Raw genomic sequence first — 16,271 nt, 5'->3', positions numbered from 1 at the left:
TATCTGTGCTAGCTTTTTACCCGTGGCATTGCCCATATATGTGTATGTCATATTTACTGCACACATCTCCCCACCTCTCTGTCTATCTTCTCTTCCCACCTCACTCTCTGCTCAGCCATACCCATCCGCTTGCATACCGCCTGGTAAACATTCCCATACTACCCACACAAAACACCACTCCTGCAGGGTGCCCTTGATGTCACATATTAACCTTTTTCACCCTCAATCCCCCTTCCTCTTACAAAACATAACAACAAGAAAGCAAGTTAATATTGCATTGTCATTCATTTCTAAGCTCTGTTTAAAGTTTCAAGTCCTTAGCTGAATGGGAAGTTAGTTTAAAATCGAATGCAAAATTTGTACTGAAAATTTGTAGACAGACAGACAGACAAGCAACTTAATAAAAATGTGTTAAAAAGGTAATATACGCTGATTGTTAACTTTTATTTTCAGACACATCAGAAGATTAATTTTGGAACCCTACTTAGTTTACCACAGGCACTCTAGGTCACTTTTATTCTCCTCTTGATCTCTTTTCCTGTCCCTCCAGTCATTGCCTTCAATGTTCTCAATAAAAACTCATCAAATGGTTCCATGACTACACATTAATTTGCACTATTTCCTTCTCAATGTAAGTTACATTATTTTTACAGTTGATTGTCAGTACTACTTTCAACCTTTTCTTATTACATTGTTCCATTCGTGCTGAAATTTGTCTCCACCTAAGGCAAAAAACATTATATTAGCAACAAAATGAAGGTATTCCATTGACATGCATTCCTTCTTTTCCCAATTTCAGAGTCTGAAAACATCCATTAAGACTGCTGAAAATGTCTGTAGTGATATTGAATTCCCTTGCCTGACATGTAGTCTAGTACTGAGATACACTACGTGTCTCTCCTAAGAACATTTTCTCTGGGCTTTCAGCAGATGTTTGCAATTTTGTTTTTTCAACATACACGAACCAGCCTGAACAAATACTGCTCACGGCTTGTTTCATGCAAGGCACAGTGTCAATGGAAAACATTGGTCTGGTTCTTGTTGCAAGCAAAAATATACAGTTTAGTGATGTGTGTTAACTGAGTAGCAAAATATGTAGTGCACCCAAACTCCAGAAGTGACAGAGTAGCATTGCTGCATGGCAGGAGTAACCAGACTGCACAGTGTGGCCCGGGTCATAATATGAGGCATGATGGCCTAGGAGGAAATGGCTGCGTCAGAGACTGATCATAAGATGTAATGTTATAGCCACAGAATTAACAAATCTCAAAACAGATATTAATTTCAAGATTTTATGGTCTGGTATTTCAGTTTCCATATTCCTAACATGAAAATATCTAATTATTCATCATATATTCCTTCTCCAATTTTATCTATCTTATATTCTGGCTTGTGTAGCATTGCCTACCTGTTACTTCCATGCAAGAATTCTGATTATTCCTAAACATCTTCTAGTAACCGTTAACACATATTGTTAAACAGAACATTGCACAATGCCAAGTTTGGTTCATTCTACCAATCAAACACATAAAGGTTCAGTTAAAAAACATTCTGTTAGTAAAGAGAAGCAAACTGACATTTTCTCCTGGTACTGGGCATCACAAGAAACCATGATGGGGAGGAATTTGTTTAGGTGGTTCCATCTACAAACTGAAAAAGCAAAATAGCAAATATCTGCCAAAACAGAGTATAAAATGCAGCCAGTGATTCTTAAGAGTGATACCAGCTCTATTCCTCTGTATATTAACAAATACTGAATCAATACTTCGTTTATCAACAGCTGTCTGTTAGATTTGATGAAACTGAATCTAAAGCATCCTCAAGATCTATGAAACCAAAACAGAGTGGTAATTCAGTCATTGCTCCATTCTGTTACTGTGTTCCTGACAAACTAATAGTTGACTGTGATATATCTACTTTAAAAGCCAGATTTTTCTGGCAAAAGTTTCAAAGTCTGTTCATTGTGGTTGACAATGATTTTAGTTCCTGTCTTGAGACTGATAGGACTATGTTTTTTTTTTTTTTTTTTTTTTTTTTTTTTTTTTTTTTTTTTATTATTATTTACTGTGTCTCTTTTCTTACGAAGCAGAATAATTACAAACATGTTTCAGTTTTGTGTAATTGTCTTCATCTACAGATATTCTGTAAACAATTTTGCAGATTAATTTTGTATTATTGAGAGCCCTGTGTAAATTATTTATGCTACTATGTACATATTTTCCCTATTTGATAACATTTCAAACTGTAAAACTAAGAAATCATACACTTTAATGCACACAGCCAAGACATAATTATTCTTCAAAGACTTATAGTAAAATCTGTAATTGTTTTTGTTTTCATAATGTAGTAGACTTGAGAACCGCTTCTGGTAACAAGTCTGAATGAAACTGAAACAGCTATTATGTACAATGGAATATGTGTCTCAACAAAGCACTTATAACCATTGGTTCTTCTAGATGTCATATTGTAGTGCTTAATGCTGCAATAATTACATTACAATTCATACTATTTAGATGCATCAGATAATGCCCAAAAGAAATTATTCTCTCATTAGGAGTATACTTAAAATCAGCTTAGAATGAATAATTACAAGAATATAAACAGTTAAGAAAATATGTACAAGAACTACAATATTCTAAAATTATTTTTACACTTGTATATTGTAACCAATGTGTCATGTTCAAAAATTGTCACAGATATTATCAACAAAAATTATAAACTGGAATTGCAAACATTCTGAAATCCAACTTAGAACCACCCATTTGAATTTAGCTGTACTCACTTATACGTAATCATAAAAGAAAAAAAATAATTTAGTTCACAACTGAGTGTTCATACTTCTAACAGAGCTCCACATTAGTCTTCACTAATAGCAGTCAAGTGACAAGTTCCTCCAACATACTCAAGATGGATGTTCAGTAATGAGAGTTGTATGACACCTGGGAAAAAACAAAAAGAAATGGAAACAAACAATTATAAGACTGTAGTTATTTTGAGCCAATAAAAATTTTTATATAAAATACTGTCACATTATTATCTTAATAATAATAATTATAATGTGACTCTCCAAGCTTTCCTGGCATATTTGTTGTAAATAGTCTTCACGGGTTTGCCGCCGGATTATGTTGTGCAAATTCCACAATATTTCCTGGGAGCAACTGTCTGACATCTTCAGGTGGTTCAAACTTGATGGTGGCTAGGTACGAGTGACAGTATCTGTATGTCGATGCCCCATTTCTAGAACAGATGTGCAAAGAATGCGCAAGTATGGAAATCACATACGCAAAATGATTTGCAGAAAAATGGTGCCATACTCGAACGTCCTCTGCCGAAAATCGCAGAGCGGCTGTCCTGCATGTGTGCTGTGTTTACTAACAGTGCAGCCAGACATTACTCACTAATAATGTTACCAATGTTATGATGGGTCTGTCATCGAAAATTCTTGATTTTCATGTCGTGACTTAATAACAGCCAATGCAGGGTTCCAGGCTGTGTTCAGTTGAAATCTTGCATCCCTGATGGTGAGATTATCAGCTGTACAGATAGGTTTCTCAGTTTTGCAGATGAGTGAAAACCACACTTAATGCCATATAATGGAAGGAAAGCAGATGGAACCTTGGGACACAGCATCTACAGCAAGCCACTGCATATAGATCTATCTATATCTGCAGGCCACAAGCTACTATCATCCTGCACAATGCGGTAGTGCATTACATATGTTAGTTCATAGAGCACAAGTGGTATCTGATCCTGAGAGCCTGTCGAGTGAAATATAACATTTGAAGACAGTGTTCCGACAAAACGGTTATTCTGAGAGACATACATCATGCATTCAGGGCCAGACGAGTTCAATCTATGGAGCAGAATGAAGATACGACACACCCACCACTTTGGCCTTTTTGCCGTATTTTGGTGCCATGTCGTCAAGAATCGGAAGAGTCCTCGGAAGATATGGAATTAAGTGTGGTTTTCAACCATCTGCAAAACTGAGAAACCTGTTGGGTTCAGTTAAGGATGATCTTGGACTGAAGAAATGTGGTGTGAACAAGATACCTTGTCAGTGTGGGGCAGCATATATAGGCCAGACATGCCGCACAGTACATTCTGCGATGAACATCGGTGTCATACACGCCATCGTCAACTGGAAAAGTCTGCAATTGTGGAACACTGCCTGAATACAGGGCATCGTATGATTTATGAAGAGACGGAAGTTTTATCCCCAGCATCATCTTTCTGGGACTGTGTCATTAAGGAAGCAATACATATCTGTACAGTCGATAATCTCATCAACAAGGACACGGGATTTCAACTGAGCACAGCCTGGAACTCTGCATTGGCTGCTATTAAATCATGACGCAAAAATCAAGATTTTTTGATAACAAACCCATCACAACATTTGTCTAGTAAGGTTTTTTAGTGAGTAAAATCTGGCTGCACTGTTAGTAAACACAGTGTATAGCGCACATGCAGGAGAGCCACTCTGGGGTTTTTGGCAGAGCGTGTTTGAGTATGGCACCATCTATCTGCAAATCATTGCACATGTGGGACTTCCACACCTGTACATTCTTTGCGTGTGCATGTTCTAGAAACAGGGTATCAATGTGTGGATACCATCAGTTGTACCTAGCCACGAGCAAGGGTGAACCACCTGAAGATGTTGGACAGTTGCTCCGAGGAAATATTGTGGAATTTGCACAACATGATATGGTGGCAAACACTTGAAGACTATTTACAACAACAACAATAATAATACAAAAAACATACCAAATACATGATATGGAGGGCTACCCAAAACAAATTAGAATCACTCAATCACACATTTTGTATTTTAAAGAACATACACAAAACTTAAACTTTATGGCTGATTAAAACTGTGTGCTGAACCGAGACTCTGACTCAGGGCCTTTGTCTTCTGTAGGCCAGTGCTCTACGGACCGAGCTACCCAATCACAACTCATGATCCATTCTCACAGCTTTACTTCCGCCAGTACCTCATCTCCTACCTTTCTTTCCCATGAAAGGCAAAGGTCCCAAGTTCAAGTTTTAGTCTGACACACAGTTTTAATTGGGCAGGAAGTTTCATATCGGCGTAAACTTTGCTGCAGAGTGAAAATGCCATTCTGGAAACATCCCTCAGGCTGCAGCTGAGCCAGGTCTCCACAATATCATTTCTTCTGTGACTGCTACTCTTACAAGTTTCACAGGAGAACGTCTGTGGAGTTTGGAAGGTAGGAGATGAGATACTCACGGAAGTAAAGTTGTGAGGACAGGTCATAAATAGTGCTTGGGTAGCTCAGTCAGTAGAGAACTTTCCCACAATGGACTAAGGTCCCGAGTTCAAGTCTCAGTCCGGCACACAGTTTTAATCTGGCAGTAGTTTCATATCAGTGCACACCCCACTGCAGAGTGAAAATGTCATTCTGATATACAAAGCTGCATCACCTTGAAATTACTGTCCATTGGAACTATTTCTGTTGTCAAATTGTGATGCTCTATTAAACAATGGAATGTCTAAGATGTAATATGACTGTTATGCTCTATTGAGGGAAACAGATTTATAAAGTCGCTTGTAATTATCAAATAGACAAAGCAAATTGGAACATGTATTTTCCACTAATATAAATATAATTCTTCCATCAGAAAATGAAACTCGAAGTTACCATAATTTTTTATGTCACTGTAACCTGGACATATAACTGAATATCTATCCCCACAGAGAGCTTTGCTTCCTTTCAAGTGATACTGCCGTACCTATGTATTGTTTATTCACAATTTCAATGCCACCTACAACCAAATGAGAATGTCCCAATATCATTTGAGATCAAATCAGTGTATTTTTACAGTTCTTTAAACACACACACATTCACACAAACACAACACGCACACATGGCCACTGTCTCTGGGTGAGGCCAGACTGAGTAGAGTCTGGCCTCAGCAGCGGCCATGTGTTTGCGAGTTGTGCGTGAATGTGTGTGCATATGCTGTCTAATTCAGAAGAAGGCCTTTTGGCTGAAAGCCAACTTGTTTAACACAATTTTTCTTGTGCCTGTGTGTGACTCAACATCTCCACTATATGGTGAACAGCAATCTATCCATTTCATAATATTGTCATCATTCCATCCTGGATTTTCCATTATTTGATTGTGTTTTAATCATCAAATGTACCAGCTGTGTGAAATGGTTCAGGCTGTCTGGTATGTACACCAGATGTCAACTTGGAAAAGGTTTCCTGAGACTGCAGTTGTTTGTGTTGAGTTGCGTTTGCATGAGTGAGTGAGTGTGTGCACGTGTGTGTGTGTGTGTGTGTGTGTGTGTGTGTGTGTGTGTGTGTGTGTGAGATCTATTTTAGTTGAAGGCTTTACTGGTTGAAAGCTTTATTTGTGACAGTCTTTTTGTTGTGCCTATCTGCGACTCGGCATCTCCGCTATATGGTGGGTAGCAACTTTACTTTTCATAATATTGTTACATAAAACATCATGCATTTGTACTTTATAGTGTGCGAGGAAATTTTTGTTTCACTCATCTTGAAAATATATCCTTTTACATTACGATTTATTTAAGGAATCAGAAAAGAGACGCAGGTGGGAAATTCCAGATCTGGCAAGTACTTGAAACAATTGTCAATTTTGTTTTTGCCCCATAACTGCCTGATACTCAATGCTGTTTGACTGGGAGCATAGTCCTGTTAAAGCAGCTACACTCTATTGCCATAATGCGGACTTTTTTTTTTATGTGATGCCTAATATAATAACTGTTTCAACACTCCAAAATAATAATGCTGATTAGCTGCAGTACCTAGCACATGTAAATCATTATGCATTACCTCCTTCAAGTCAAAAACACAAACTGAAGTCATTTTTTTCATTGGCTTGCACCTGTTCAGTCTTATAGCAGTTTGAGTGTTGCTTGATTTAGGTGTTGGTTAGTATGATAGTTTCATGTTCTATGGATCTTACGCACAAAAAATTGTAATGATGTGGAACGAGACATTTTACATTGACACTGCAAATTAATTTGTAAATGTGGCTATATGCTGAACATTTATAAGATATTATTATTATTATTATTATTATTAGTTGCAAAGCTCCCAGAGAGGAAGACGCTTTCTGTTCTTGTTCTTTTTATTTGCCCACCAGTTTTTCATTGTTTGTGAGAATTTAGCTCTTCTTTCTTCGCTCCATTTTGTTCCAGTACTTCAGACTTTTATCTCTGGTTTAACCTCACATTTTTCTACTTTTATTCTAAAATTGTTCCTTATGTCTATTTCTTCTTTGGTGATTTTGGCTAGCTCCAGGTCTTTTTTAACATTTTGGATCCATTCTCCTCCATTAGTGAAGGAATCTACATATTTTACTATTTCTCAAAAATATTTGAAAGAGCTGCATGTGATCAGATTGAAAATCACAATTCATCTAACAGCATTATCTTAGGCAATCAATATGGTTTCAGAAAAGGCCGCAGCACAATCCATGCAATAAATGAATTAGTCACAAAAGTCAGCAGATGTCTTGATGATAGAATGTGTGTGTCAGGCATCTTTTGTGACCTGTCCAAAGCCTTCGACACAGTAAATCATGACCTGCTTCTCCAAAAATTGGCACGCTACGGTTTTCAAGGCAAATCTCTTAGCTGGATGTCATCATACTTGGCAAACAGAAAACAAAGAGTACTTATTAACATCAATGGCAAGAAATTTCTCTCTGGCTGGAAAAACACTCAATTAGGTGTTCCACAAGGCTCAATATTAGGGCCACTGCTTTTTCTATATTATATTAATGATATGCCATGTCAGGTCCAGTCTGATACTATCCTCTATGCAGATGACTCAACAGCTGTAGTCTGTTGTAAAAATGAGGTAGACCTAATTCGTCATATTGAACAAACACTTGGGGAAGTGGAGGCATGGGTCAAAAACAATAACTTAACATTAAACTTTACAAAAACAGAAATTGTTCATTTTACCACAAAACAATCTGCACAGTCTATAAGTGAAATAAGGTATATGGACAAAAAATTAGAGACTGCAGACTGTGTCAAATTCCTTGGCGTGTTAGTCAATAAAAACCTGTTATGGAGTCGCCATGTGGACAACATACTGGGTCGACTGAATAGCCTTGTATATATTATGAATATCTTGTATAGTATTACTGATTTAGCTGTAAGAAAAACTGTATATAATGCATATTTTGTTTCAGTCATTAGGTATAGTATAATTTTCTGGGGGTCTGAAAAAACAAATTTACTTAGAGCTTTTAGACTACAAAAAAGAATCATCCGGGCAATGGTGGGAGCAAAACCAAAGCAACACTGCAAACCTTTATTTGTAAAACTGGATCTAATGAGCATTCCAAGCATATACATCTATGAAACTCTCACTTTCACGAAAAGAAACCCACAACTTTTTGAGGGCAACTTCTTCTTGCATCAATATGATACAAGACATAGAACGAGCTACATGTTACCTACCCACCGTTTAAAATCATATGAAAAAACCCCATACTATATGGGCATGAAATTTGTAAATAAAATATGGAAAGATATGGATGACCCAAATGTAAAAGGCACCAAAAGAGACCTGGAAAAATATCTGAAAGATAAATGTTACTATAGTGTAGAAGATTTCATGAATGGTAACAATGCATTATAATTGTAATTCAAATACCTCTTTGAAGATGTTACACCATGTATATTATTAGTTTGTTGTATTTTTAGTATTGTTATATATAGTGTAAAAACTGACAAGTCACCTATGTCACAATCTTTGATTGTATAAGGCATGTTATGTGATAATAAAAATTGAATTGAATTGAATTGAATAGTCTGTGTCCGGGAAGCATCATTATGTTGCCATAGAATTTGAGGCGTCTTTTCCTCATGTCTGTCTCTACGTTAGAATATTCTTCAATTTTGGACATTTTCTGTAGTCCCCATCCATTCTCGGTCCCAAAATTTTCCTAATTATTTTTCTTTCTTCTTTCTTTATATTTTCTATATTAGTTTTCCTGTTTAGTGCCAAGGTTTCGCTGGCATATAACATTGATGGTTTAATTACTGTTCTGGAATGTCTAATTTTGGCTTTCAAAGATAGCATTTTTTATTATAGAGGTTTTGCACAAATCCTAAACCTTTACGAGCTTTTTGTATTCTTTCTTGTTGTGCAAATTTTTCAGAGTTAATTTCTCCTAGATATTTAAAGTGCAATACTCTGTTAACTTCCCTGTATTTGGTTAGTAATCTGAAAATTTCTAAATATGATGTTGTAAACACTGTCTTTTCAAATGATATCTGCAGGCCGACTTTCTCTGCGCATTCTTTTAGAGTTTTTATCTGTTTTATAGCCATTTTATTGTTAATGCACAGACCTGAGTTAGCAGTTCCTAACAACCACCCCTTACATGTTACAATGATGGAAATTATTCTACAGAATAGATGGTGTTATACACACGTGATTTTTATGGCTGATTTTCCAAACAGGTAACAACTTGACTTTAATATCACACTATACACGGCAACAACTGTAAATTCAGCAAATATGAGAAACAGCATTTAAGAAACAAGGACTTTGACCTGTTTAGTTTTTATTGAGAGGGACAGATGATCGAATGATTGAAACAGTGTGTAGGAGAGGTTCCTAGTGAGAGCACCTGTCATTACTAACCTGCAGTCACAGAAAGGAAATTTCATTGCTTTTGGATCTTCCCACACATTCAGTCACCTCTGACAAACAAATAAACCATCCTGTCCATAATTTCATGGTAAATCCTTCTGATTTGATGAGGTCTGCAGCATGCACTGTTACTAGTAGATCCAAATGACAAACTTACCAAACAATTCCTAATATTGACTGTATCTCACAAGTGAGATGAATACAGCTACAACAAGGACTGGCAGGAAAAGCCACAGCGGTGCCATTACCCAGTACACTGACAGCTGCCAAGAAGGGTACTCCAGAGCCAAACAGAGAACAACTTGGGCTGTCATTTTCAGTGTAACGGCTGCAACCGACCATGCACGTGTTGCTGCCGCTCTCCCACCACAGTGGCCCTGTAGGGAAATAAATGCATTTACTGAAACAACTCTTAAGGCTTTTCACTGTGCTTTCTTAAAACTGAGCAACAAGGTAAAAAAATATCTTTTAATATTTTAAATCTGACACTACTTTGTTCAACATCATACTAATTTTGATCAGTTCCTCATGGTGCCATCGGAGAATGCTATGAAAGGACTGTGAATGAAGTGATGTGGAAAGCAGGCACGTGGCAACATTGAGTGGGAGGGGGGAGGGAGGGAGGGAGGGAGAGGGGGGGAGGGAGGGAGATAGAGGGGGGGGGGAGACTGGTTGGTTGGATTGGAGAAGGGACCAAACTACGCGGTCATCAGTCCCTCCGACCTTGGAATAACTAAAACAGATAAAACCTCACACTATAAGAGGGAACTGTAATGGCCATAAAATTACAAACTATTGACAGAGAAGGAAGGAAGAAGGCAGAAGAAGAGAGGAGGGAAAGAAAGTGATGAATGACAGGAGCACAAAGGAAGAAGCACAAGTAGCCAAGATAGACAGTCAAAATAAAACAAATCCCATAAGGAAAGGAGTGGGAAGGCAGAGAGCGCAGGTGAACCACCAAGACCAGTCGAAGCCAGTCCAATCGGGGCAAAGGGGCCAGCAAGACGGCCTGCCATCCCCTCCACCCACTGATAAGGTTGAAGGTCCCACCCTTAAATAAAGCGATAAAAACCCCCATCATGAAAAAAACCGTAAAACAAGATCAGCTGCTGAGGCTTGTCACCTAATGCCAGGGATAGCGAGTCAGGAAAGGTAAGAGTCTGTCTCAGGGTGGCTAAGTTCGGACAGTCCAGTAAGAGGTGAACCACAGTCAACATTGACCCACAACAACAGAGGGGGGGGGGGGGGGGTCCTCACGATGGAGGAGATAACCGTGAGTCAGCCAAGTATGGCCAATGTGGAGCCGGCAAAGGACGACAGAGGCCTTACGAGAGGCCCGTAAGGAGGACCGCCACATAGTTTTAGAATCCTTTATCGCCCTGAGCTTGTTCGGTGAAGAAAGAGTGTGCCATTCTGCATTCCAAAGTCCCAAAACCTGACGATGTAATGCCGAGTGAAGGTCTGTTTCCGGAATGCCAATAGCAAGAGATGGCCTGTTAGTAGTCAATTTAGCCAGTTGATTGGCAAGTTCATTGCCAGGGATCCCAACTGGGCCTGGGGTCCAAATGAAAAACACTGAGCATCCATGTTGATCAAGGAGAGAAAGGGAGTCCTGGATAGCTATGACCAACGGGTGGCGAGGGAAGCACTGGCAGATAGCTTGCAAACTGCTCGAGTCACTCAGATAGTGAAGGACAGTCCTGAGCAAAGTGGACATGGTCCAGTGCATGTAAGATGGCTACCAATTCTGCAGTAAAAACACTACAGCCATCTGGCAAGGAACAAAGTTCTGTGTGTCTCGCATAGGTGTAAGCATAACCAGTGTGACCAGCAACCATGGTGCCTTCACTTCTGAACCCTGGAGTGAACTGAGGAGACAGAAGACTTGGTGGTGAAGGGCGTCCGGAGGGACAGAATCCTTTGAATTAATCGAGAGATCAAGACAGAGCTGTGGCCGAGAGATGCACCACGGAGGGGTACATGCATGAGCAGAGGAAAGATGTGTTAAAGGGAAGTGCTAGAGCTCAGAAAAGATTGATTGAATGTGGGCAGCCATGGTAAGCCCACATCGTGGCCACTGCCGCGGGAGTTTGATCTCCGTATCTGGATGAAGGAGACCACAATTAGGGTGCTTTGGGGAGCAGCGGATGCGGAGCGCATAAAATATCAACTGTTGTTGGCGCTAAACTCACAGTGGTGTAATCCCCGCCTCTGTGAGAACACTAATCACGGGAATACTCCGGAAGGCACCAGTCGCAAGTCATACCCCACAATGGTGGATGGGGTCTACTATCTGCAATGTCGAAGGTGACGCAGAACCATAGGCAGGACTACCATAGTCTAAACGAGACTGGACCAGTGCTTTGTACAGTCGCAGTAGAACAGAGTGGTCTAGAGTGGTCTGCACCCCAGGTGGTATTGCACAGACATCTAAGAACATGGAGATGTGACCAGCACGTCCAATTCAGCTGGCGAAGATGAGGGAGCCATGTCAACCAGGCATTGAAGACCACACCCAAGAAGCAATGGGTGTCCACCACCTCGAGGGATTGGCCATCAAGGAACAATTCCAGATGGGGATGGACTGTACGGCGATGGCAGAAATGCATGACACACGACTTGGCCACTGATAACTGAAAACCATGGGAGAGAGCCCAACATTGCACAAAGAGGGGGACACTGTTGGCCCAGCAGCCACTACCAGTCCATTAACAGCTACGAGAAAGAGAGGGACGTTTAGCACGGAACCCTGTGGAACCCCATTTTCTTGCTGATGGGAAGTGCTGTAGGAGGAACCAATCTGGACCCGGAAAGAGCGACGTGAAAGAAAGTTATGGATAAAAATGGGTAGAGTGCTACGAAGGCCTCATTTGTGAAGGGTGGTGAGGATGTGGTGACACCAGGTGGTGTCGTAGTCTTTATGCAGTTCAAAGAAGACTGCAATGAGGTGTTGCCGATTGGCAAAAACCGACCAGATAGCAGACTCCAGGTGGACCAAGTTATCCACCGTAGAGCGGCCACAGTGAAAACCACCTCGAGTTGATGACAAAAGGTCGCGGGATTCAAGGATCGAAAACAACCGCCGACTCACCAGGTGTTCAAGGAGCTTGCAGAGGGTGTTGGTAAGGCTAATTGGACAGTAGCTATCCAACTGAAGAGGTGGCTTCCTAGGCTTCAACACCAGAATAACAATGCTTTCCTGCCACTGGGTAGGAAATACCCCCTCACTTCACAGATGGCTGAAAAGGGTCAGTATACGACAGTGACCAGCCTCCGATAAGTGCTAAAGCATTTGGTTATGCATCTGATCCGGTCCACGAGCTGTGTCGGGACAAAGGGGGAGGGGACTGGCAAATTCCCCCTCGCTAAATGGGGCATTATAAGGCTCCAAGAAGCAAGCAGCGACAGACAAAGGCAGTCGTTCCAAGTGCTCTTTCAGGAGCAGGAATGTGGGCAGATACCGAGTCGATGCAGAAGCTTGGTCAAAGTGTTGAGCGAAATGCTCTGCGACAAAGTCCGGATGGGTAAGAACAACACCACGCACAGAACTTCCTGCAATTTCGGTGGGAGGACGATGGCCAAAAATTCGCCTGAGTTTCGCCCAGAGTTGTGAAGAGGGGGTATGCGGTCCTATGGCAGCCACATATCGTTTCCAGCAAATTTGTTTCTGAAATCTGACTAGGTAACGGGCTCAGGCATTGAATCGTTTAAAGACAAGAAGGAGAACAAGGGTGCCACTTGAAGTGTTGAAGAGCACGGCGGCAGTCTCTTATGGCCGACGGGGGGGGGGGGGGGGGGGGGGGGTCCCAAGGAAGAAGGGATGGCTGAAACAGCTGCAGAAAGAATGGTGGCAGTTAAAGTCTGTGTAGACTCATCAATACTGCTGTGTGGTAGTACCAGGGGAGGGGGGGGGGGGGGATGGTAGCAGAGGAGAAGGATCCCCAATCAGCTTTAGAGAAGGCCCACCTGGGAGAGTAACGCAGTGAGATACACTGAAGGAAGGTCAAAAGAATTGGGTTATGATCGCTGTCACATAAGTCGGCGTGGACACCCCACTGAAGGGAGGGAAGAAGGCTGGGACTGCAGATGGAGAAGTCAATGGCAGAGAGAGTACTGTGTGCCACACTAAAGTGTATAGGAGCACCCGTGTTTAGTAGACAGAGCTCAAGCCCTGCCAGAACAGCTTCAACTGTCCTGTGCAGGGCAGTAGTTGTGTGACTACCCCAAAGACGGTTGTGGGCATTGAAGTCCCCTAGAAGCAGGAAGGGAGAAGGGAGTTGTTGACGAAGGGTGGTTAGGGCAAGGGATGTGGGTGGCCTGTCAGGCGGGAGATAGAGATTACAGATTGTGACTGGAGTGGCCAGATGGACCCTGGCAGCAATTGCCTCGAGAGTGGTATGGAGGGGAACCCATTTACTAACAATGTCCTTGTGGACCAAGGTGCAAACACCACCAGAAGCCTGCAAGAGGCCAATGTGGTTCCGACAGAAAGCATGGAACCCACGAAGGGTGGGTGCGTAAGAACTGACAAAATGGATCTCCCAGAGAGCAATGCAAGCAGCAGAATAGGAGGAAAGAAGGGGCTGAAACTCCAGGAGGTGACACAAATATCCATTACAATTCCACTGGAGTATTCTCAGGCTGGAGTCCAAATGGGAAGCGAATGGACCGGAGCCGGTCACGCCACTGAGTCGCCGTCCGTCACCGGTAAGGATGGGGTAATGTCCATATATAGGTGGGGTCAGACTCTGTTGGTTCATTGGCTGGAGGAGGGCAAGGCAGCACCTCCGGGGGTACCGGAGGGGATTTGCCGTTGTTCTTGTGTTTCTGCTTCTTCTCTTGGGAAGGAAGAGAAAGGCAGACTGCAGCGAGGTTGGGCACGGAATTACACCTGGCAATACTGGCGTCCACCGGCTGAGGATCGTGCGGCCGATGTGGAGCTGCAGATCACCTGTCGGGGGGGTGCCAAAAAGAGGAGTCCCAGGAGGGATTTCCAGTACTGGCAGCTGCCAAAGAAGAGGAACACTTCTCTGGTGGGGAAGGGGGAGCAGCACTCGAAGGGGTGAGTATGGGTACTGATGGAGAGGGGGAAGGAGAGTGGGAGAGGGAGGGTGAAGCGGAAGGTGTGGGACGAAGGGGGCAGGGCTGGGAAGAAGAGGGGGAATGGATGTGACTGAAGCAAAAGTATAAGTTATAGGCACGGGATGGAGCTGGTCATACTTTCGACAAGCCTCGATGTAGGTAAGTCGATCTAAGGTCTTGTACTTTTGAATCTGTCGTTCTTTCACATACACTGGGAATGCTGGCGAGCGTGGAGGATGCTCCGCATGACAATTTACGCACACTGGTGGGGAAGCACAGACATTTCCCTTATAGAGGGGGCCCCCACAGTCACCGAAGAGGGGATCATTGGTGCAGCGGGAAGACATATGTCCAAACAGTAAGCATTTAAAGCATTTCATCGGTGGTGGAATGTAAGGTTTTACATCACACTAATACACCATCACCTTTACCTTCTCTGGGAGGGTATCCCTCTTGATGGCCAGGATTTAGGCGCCTGTATCGGTGTGATTGTTTTTAGGGCCTCATTGTACACGGCGGATAAATCGAACTCCTCGTCGCTGGAGGTTTGCATGGAGCTCCTCGTCAGTTTGGAATACAAGATCCCGGTGCAAAATGATGCCATGTACCAAGTTCAAAGATTGGTGGGATGCGATGGAGACTGGGATTTCACTGAGATGGTCACAAGCACGCAGGGCTTCAGATTGGGCAGCAGAAGATGCCTTGATGAGCAAAGAACCAGACCGCATTTTAGTCAGGGATTCCACTTCACCATACTTATATTCTCCATGAAAAACAAAGACTTGGTCGTGGAAAAACTTTCACCATCTGTCCTGGTACAAAATAGGTACCGAGGGAAAGGTTTCAACCCAATCTGGCGAGCTTGACCCTCTTCCCAGAGGGAGGCCAGGGAGGGGAAGGCAGAAGGATCAGAAGAAGGAGTGTCATGTCTACTATCACTCTAAGAGACGGCCACAGAATGGCCAGGATGTGGACGCTTTTGTCGCTTCATGTGCAAGGCATCTGCCCTAGTACCACTCTCTCTGACCAGTGGCTCGCTCCTTGAGCAGTCACAGCAAGGGCCGCCTGGCACAGCGGCCATTGCCGGGAGTTCTGATGTCCCAAAGCGATGAGCATCGACTCCTTGGCATACATGAGGCGTTAACAGCTCAGGTACTAGCAGTGTGATCCCTGTGTTGTCAGGGGGCTCAGCCAAGTGGGTATTTAACAGCCCCACCACACACACTGGCTACCGTGCTGGTGACCTAGCAGGAAGAGGACCAGGGTGCAAGGGCAAAAGGGAGGGGAGGGGGAGAGGAGCCTGCACCATGGAAGCTAGGTTGGGAGTTCATCCCCAAATGGCTCACACTGACCGGAAAATTTTGGAAATGGAGATCAAACCCCTAGCAGACAAAAAACGCCAAAAAGGAGATGGAAACAGCAAACTAAACAATAGCACATACTAAAAACAAAGCTGTGAGGATAGCCAGGTCGATATAAAGAAGTCCACAAACAGGGAAGGGAGGGGGCTGGGAGAAAGGAG

At 42.4% G+C, this 16,271-nt stretch overlaps 1 protein-coding gene across 1 annotated transcript in view; it reads right to left on the bottom strand.

Annotated features, from left to right (window-relative positions):
- Positions 1-2,641: 2,641 nt before the first annotated feature.
- The window catches only part of LOC126416055 (transmembrane protein 60), a 43,840-nt gene continuing 30,210 nt past the window's right edge, over positions 2,642-16,271 (bottom strand). The window contains exons 2-3 of the mRNA XM_050083528.1: positions 9,825-10,044; positions 2,642-2,939 (exon numbers count right to left, since the gene is read on the bottom strand). Coding sequence (XP_049939485.1) covers positions 9,835-10,044 — 210 coding nt within the window. The 3' untranslated portion in view covers positions 2,642-2,939; positions 9,825-9,834. The remainder of the gene's footprint in view (positions 2,940-9,824; positions 10,045-16,271) is intronic.

The sequence above is a fragment of the Schistocerca serialis genome, chromosome 8 (genome assembly GCF_023864345.2).
Source record: "Schistocerca serialis cubense isolate TAMUIC-IGC-003099 chromosome 8, iqSchSeri2.2, whole genome shotgun sequence".
NCBI classification, from domain to species: domain Eukaryota; kingdom Metazoa; phylum Arthropoda; class Insecta; order Orthoptera; family Acrididae; genus Schistocerca; species Schistocerca serialis.
Note: the sequence above shows the minus strand (reverse complement) of the source record. Positions and strands in the feature narration are given on the sequence as shown.